The sequence below is a fragment of the Thermobia domestica genome, chromosome 15, assembly GCF_964235325.1.
Source record: "Thermobia domestica chromosome 15, izTheDome1.hap1.1, whole genome shotgun sequence".
Taxonomy (NCBI): Eukaryota; Metazoa; Arthropoda; class Insecta; order Zygentoma; family Lepismatidae; genus Thermobia; species Thermobia domestica.
Window position 1 is genome coordinate 74,469,770 of NC_137468.1, and position 6,845 is coordinate 74,476,614.

Sequence of the window (6,845 nt, forward strand, 5' to 3'; positions counted from 1 at the left end):
TATAGGCGTATGGAAGTTTCGTTGTCAAATATCCGAGCATAGACTTTATCAAAGATATCCAGATGCTAGAGGGCCCAAGCAAACTTTGAGGGCTTCTCTCGGCCTCACAGTATTGGCGCCCATGGTCACGCTTGCTCGGACTCATGTTCACATCACTTCGAATTCATGCTCACTTTGTGTAGTTTCAGGTCGACTAGCTAAAGTTGTCCATCGCAAGCAGGACAAAGATAATTTAAGTGAATACGTTTAGCATCGTCCATGGTACGAAATATATTAACTTTAATAAGATCATTTCCACTTTGAATCTTCATGAACAATTTTAAGAAACAGATCCATAGATAGGAAATTTCATTGTAACTGTACGGTTATGTTGCTCCATACTGTACTTACATTTCTTTTCTCATTTTCGTAGGAAATTCTGGAATTTAAAAATCTCCGAATACTTTATCTACATGCCAACTACATGAGGACTCTTGAACCCATTGCAAAACTAAAAGATTTGCCTCTTTTGCGAACTGTGACTTTCCATGGGAATCCCATAGAGTACAAAATTCCTCAGTACCGAACACGTATTATATATATGCTTCCACAGGTTATAACTTTGGATTATGCAGCCATAACACCAAGTGAACGAGAAAGGCCTCGTCCACGGAAATATGTCCCTCCACCTCCAGATGATGAATGGGGACCTTTCGACTTAGAAAAGACTAAGTGACTGACATTGCATGAAGGACTGAAAGAGATCGAATGAGCAACACATATGTTTAAAGAAATTAATAGTTTCTCACTAATAATAATAATAATAATATCATCTCATAATGTAAAATCCCGTTGATGTCTGTAATAATATCCTAATATATGTGATCTTTTTGCTTGCCTATAAGTAAGGCGGAAACATTTTTTAAATATATGTTAAAATTTGTCATATTTTAGACATTTATACAAATGGCAGCTGATTTTTGTCATTTTTTTGTAAACATATTCTTGTTACTTTACTAAGACAATACATTTTTCCTGCGTCAGTCACATAATAGTTTCTACATTCTGTTTAGCTATGAGTAATTTGGTCTAATACTGATTTAAATAAATAAATAATATTGATTAAATTGACGCACACAAAATAAGAATTTTGTATACTTAATTTATGTATTTATGTTCAGTTATACGGTGCCTATATTCAGGGGTAAAAGTAGGGGAAACGAGGGTAGACGCCGTCCTCCCACCTCAAAAAAATGTATGGGGTCCCCCCAGTTACTAAACAATTACAATGGGCAAAGATAGGCAGGGGGAACGGCGTGGCATCATGCCGCTACCTACCGTCCCTCCATCTTTTCAGATCCACTTTTACCCCTGCCTAAATTAGAAATGATAAAGCTTAAGCTTTCATATATTTAGCTTTTCGAAAAATATATATATATATATATATATATATATATATATATATATATATATATATATATATATATATATATATATATATATATATATATATATATATATATATATATATTTCTTGCAAATTTAAGTGCAACTGTGCATTTACTATTTTTGCTAAGAAAAGGCTAACTAATGGAAAAGACCAATTAAACATGATTATGAGATACGGTTGATTCGAAGTGGGGACAGTTTTTGCTGGTACACTTATGCATATAATCGCCTGCTCTTGGTACCACATGAAATACCACATTACAGCGCAGAAGTACAGTGTGTCCGTAAAGTTGTGCAACCTAAAGTTTGATTCCGTATACTTAAAACAAGTGTAAGATGTTGTATGTAGATATTTTTGAGATCATGACCAATGCTGAAACTTGTAACCATTTTGTATAGTAACGAAAGAAATTACCGTAAGTGTAAAATAAAAAATGTGCAAAATGAAGAAAATCAATATTCAGTTGCAGAAAACTGATCTCCTGCGGGTGAATTCCTGTGTATATTTATAGTATGCATCAACATGTATCCATTGGTGCGAAAATGTGACAAGGTTGATGCAGTTTTGCCATGTAAAAAGGCTATTTAATGTAATTACGTAAAATGGGTGTTTTTTGACAGAAACGCGGCCCCTGGTAACAGTGTTGTCGGAAAATTACTGCAACAGGTGTGTTTTAGGTGTCATTTTATTAACTATGTGCAAATTCTCATTGGTTATCATTAATTAACCTAAATCACACCAGTTGCAGTAATTTTACAACAACAGTGTTGCCAGAAGCCGCCTTTCTGTCAAAGAAACACCCATCTTACCCAAGCAGGAGTATGCTAGGACTGACCAATGATGATAAACGGTTTATAGTTAATTCACAAATCAAGCTGTAAATGAGACCTCGAAGAAAAGCGCTTTATGGTGATTTTAACACTAGTTCAATTTAATTAAAAATTACAATCTCATTTTATTAAATTCAAAAGGAAGCTAAATATATAGGGAAAATTTGACCAATAAAATAAGTAGTAAAAATCAAATCCAAATTCGCTCACAGATCAGTTGCCTCATAACCAATTGGCCACCTAATGTATCGGTCCATTTTCGGCCCAGAATTGATTCACAACCATAAGTTTGGCCATTATCGGGCAGAAGACGGCATGCTCATGGGATAAGTGCGTGCTTCCACGAAGCACAACGAATCTGTGCTGGCCATTGAAGTTCGTATACCTTGGACTGATTCTCTCTAAAGTAGAGGTTGCGAACCTGTGTGTGTGAAGAGCAAAGAGGGCGCAAGCCACTGACAGAAATAAACTGTAAATTATGAACAAAATATAAAAAGTTCTTGCAAAGATAATTTACAATTTAGCTTTAGCAAATATTTGACATTGTCTTTTCTATTCCTCTTCAAAGATTTCTACGTTATTAAAAAACTAAATAATTACACATATTAAAATTCTTTACAAAATTACCACAAACGAGAACAAAATACTATATCAGCGTTCAACACGGATATCAAGAAGTTATCACGTTATGGGTAAATTATATTAACATGTTGTTTTCTATAGGTATAGGCTTATATAAATTTATGCTCTTAGAGTAAAATTAAAGCGTTTTGAATAATTAACAGTGCAATCGTTTCTGCGTCCATAACATTATGGCAGCACCGAAACATGGATTTAAATATGAGAATGCAAACCTTTTTCAGCCGAGAACAGCACATTCCAACGTGCGATTTTTTATTATTTATTTATTTATTTGTCATAGTGATAAAGTTTCACTGTGTACTGAATAGTTAAACCAACATTAAAGCTCAAGTAAATTAAAGGATTTTTATATATGGTGATTTTTGTGCGTAATGTGTACTAGTTGATTGTGAAACTCAAGACAAAATTTTCTGAAAAATCAAGTGATCTTGATGGCTTACAAAAAGTAATTTTTGAAGTAGCTTCTCAGATTGGGACGCTGATCGGAGGCAAAATTACGAAGTGATAGATTTCTCACTTCTGACGCAAATTGTTCTTAGTTTGATCCCGAGCATCGTACTCAAAGTATTCTCATAGTTCACATTATCTTCATCCAACATTCCTGTTTTATCATGTATCTTGAAGCCTGCTGAAAGATCACTTAAAGTGACTTTTGTTTCAACTTTGAACGCTCTGAAGCAAAACTGAAATTTTCAACAGAATTCTGATCAATAAAAAGGCAAACATAAAATCTATCCTAGGGACTGGTCTGAAACATTCTGAATGTTAAATTCGTTTTGAAAGTGCCGTATATTCTGGAAGCAACAGCCAGCTATGTGACTTATCTTTCAGCTCACTGAAAACTAATGAATAGGATTAGGATTTTGATGATTTTGCATCTTTTTCTCCGTTGAATAATAACATTGCTCATTACGATATAATTTTGTTTCATTAAAAATTCAGTGATGTAAAACACATTTGTAGTTGTATTGCATTTTGTATTCGCCGATTTCAGTACGTAAGTGCACTTTTTCCTTTTTAATTATTTACGGCATTTTCTAGTATTTGTTCTTCACTTTTAACTGCATATCTTTTAAAAGTTAACGGGAAAAAAATTAAAATGAAACACAATATTTTGTAAATTCACTTCACCTGAAGGAAAGAACACATCGAGCCTTTGCTTCTTCAAATTCTGTATTGTTGAGAGTTGTAATTGTTCTATGAATCATATCTTCCCTTTCGCCCGTTCTCCTTCAACAATGTAGATACTTTTAGATCATTTCTAACGTATATTAACTCTTGAGGCAGACAGTTTTGTACAGCGTGCAACTTTGTTATTGTAAAATGCCGAAAGTTAAAGGAGTATGTCTTCGAAACTACAGTGTTGTTTGTGAATTTGGTGGGGGAAAGTTTCTACCACGGATGGCTCGATTTTCTTCTGCGAAGTGTGTGATACGCAGCGCCGTAACTTAATTTTTTTTTGGGGGGGGGAAGCAAGCATTAATATTTGGGTCCCCTAGAAAAAGTTGTTTTCAGCCCTCCCGCAAAATTCGAAAATAGGCCCCTTCATTCCACCTTTCTCTTACTCTTTGTGGGCCCCCGGAGTCTGTGAACTCTCCAGCACGTCCTTGGGCCCGTTTCATACATGACAAATCAAGGGGACAATATTGACAAATCTCAAAGCCATATAAATAAATATTATTTCTAGGGTCCCTAATAGTAGACATTTTTTTACTGAAATTCGCCCACGACTCATTTTTGTTTTATTTACCTTTTGTGTGCTGTTTTGTTTATGTAATGTAATGAACCTGTTTGATGTTTCAATTTATAATTTCATGTTTGTATCGTATATGGAGTAAGAAAATTTTGTCTTAAAGTGTGTCCCCTTAGAACGGCAGGGAGCTTGCCTGGGGGGACAGTTGTCTCCCTGCCTTCCCACAAGTTACGGCCCTGGTGATACGGCGGTTTCATGAAGAACTTTATATTTAAAAAAAAAAAAAAAAAAAACTGTGGAGCAGCATGTGCAGGGACTTAAGTTACGTGCGTACGAAAAAAAAAATCTGTACTGGCATTCTTTTTAGTGGACAATGTGAAATTGCGTGCATTATTGTTAAGCGGATACATATAGATCTACTTCTAAATTTCTCCCTGATTCTTCGACATTAAAGAATAACTACATGAAAAGGATTTAAGTGAAAGCATGTTGAATATTAGACGTGAAGTGGAAGGAAACAATGATTTGCAGGGACAAAATGTTGGGAATGTTGCTATTGGGGTGATGCAACATGAGGCATGATAAAAAAATAATAATAATAAATAAAAAAAAAGTTTCTTCTAACCTATAGCATCCCAAAAAATGTTAATTATTCCAACATCACAAATTATTTGATAAATTAACACATCTGTTACAGTCTGATACCTTTCAGAACGAGAATGTACTGTTGTTTGTATGAGTTGTCACGCCGCATATGGTGAAGTCAGCAGTCTCGTTGCAGGCGCTGTGTTCAAAAGTGGTCCATATAACTTGCCTGAAACATAGTTGCCACAGAATGACTGTAGATGTACGAATGCAATTTCCGAGTGTGTTAGAACGGAGAAAATGATCGCTAAAGCACCACTACATGTAGCTGTTTTTAAATGGGAGCATCTTGAACCCTTTCTACACCTAGTCCAGTTTTAACCAAGTGGGGAACCAGAAGCCTGTGATTACTACTGTGAAAAAATTCAGTATTGTGAAGAATGCTATAGACTCTTTCGAAGCATTTGCAACTAGTTCAAGGCTTCGAACAGCACAGGAAATGCTAGCCTCTCCTAAAGTTAAAGGCAAGCTTGTGTATATGTTCTTTCAGGCACAGTTTTCAACTTGAAATGAAACTGGGAATAGGTGATTTTGCGGATTTCAAGTGTGCTCCTCTCTCGAAACAGAAAGAATATTTTGTCAACAACCGCCACGTCCTCGCTATATTAGACAATCTGTACATGCTATTTATTATATATATACCTTAGCTTTGCCTTAATTACGACACAAGAGCAGTAATACCAAATGAATACTGAATCTATCTTAACTGTATGTATTTTGGATACTATTTCTAAAAATAAAAACGCAGTGTTATGAAGAATGCACATACTGTGTGTTTTTACACTTTCTGCAGTATTTTAAAACTTATTTTAAGGCATTTTAAAAAAGAATTTTTAGAGCATAAGTGCATTTTTATTCTGCATTTTCTGCAAATTTATAGTGCAATGAAATCCTAACCCTAACTAATGAAATCTAAGGTTCACAATGAGAGAAGACGGAATGACTGTCCCAGACATCACCGTTTGTGTTCTAATAAAATTAAAGCTTGTCTTGTGTCTATCGATTTTGCTTTCTTCTATAAGCTATATTGGTTTAACATTTATTTATCCAAATTTTCTTTTCAATAGGAAATATTGCGATTTACCAATCTTCGAATTCTGTATCTTCATGGAAATAAAATCCAGGAACTCGATTACATTCGTAAATTAGCAGGCTTGCCTCTTCTAAGAAATGTGACTTTTCATGGCAATCCAATTGAGCAAATTCCTTACTATCGAGTAAGAGTTCTGAAGATTCTACCACAGATTATGTCTTTGGATTTCGCACGTGTGTTAACCAGCACTAGACAACAGGCTTTGCCACCGAGAATCAAATCGGAAATAATGAGGGAAGAAGCTCAAGCGAAGAGGAATGTCTGTTGTGTTAATTGTAGTACGAATCCTTAAATACTATTTTCTTTTAATATTCAGATTGCACAGTAAGAAAACTTACTTTTCATTTAATGTGTGAAATTTGTACATTTCTTTTGTGGCGTTTGTATACATATATACACACACGTAATTTTTTTAAAAAATTCGACTTGAATGTGGACTTGTCTATGAACTAACATTGATGGAATATTTGTCAAATTTGCAGTAAATTATTATATCAATTAATATGTTAATTT

At 34.5% G+C, this 6,845-nt stretch overlaps 1 protein-coding gene across 2 annotated transcripts in view; it reads left to right on the top strand.

The window, feature by feature from the left end:
- The window catches only part of LOC145671085 (leucine-rich repeat-containing protein 51-like), a 45,314-nt gene extending 38,469 nt beyond the window's left edge, over positions 1-6,845 (top strand). The window contains exon 3 of one of the 2 annotated variants that reach the window (XM_081739830.1): positions 6,307-6,845. In XM_081739830.1, the coding sequence (XP_081595956.1) occupies positions 6,307-6,624 (318 nt within the window). In that variant the 3' untranslated portion in view covers positions 6,625-6,845. Of the gene's footprint in view, positions 1-412; positions 1,250-6,306 lie in introns of those variants that run through there. The other variant, XM_081739831.1, reaches the window with a different exon arrangement.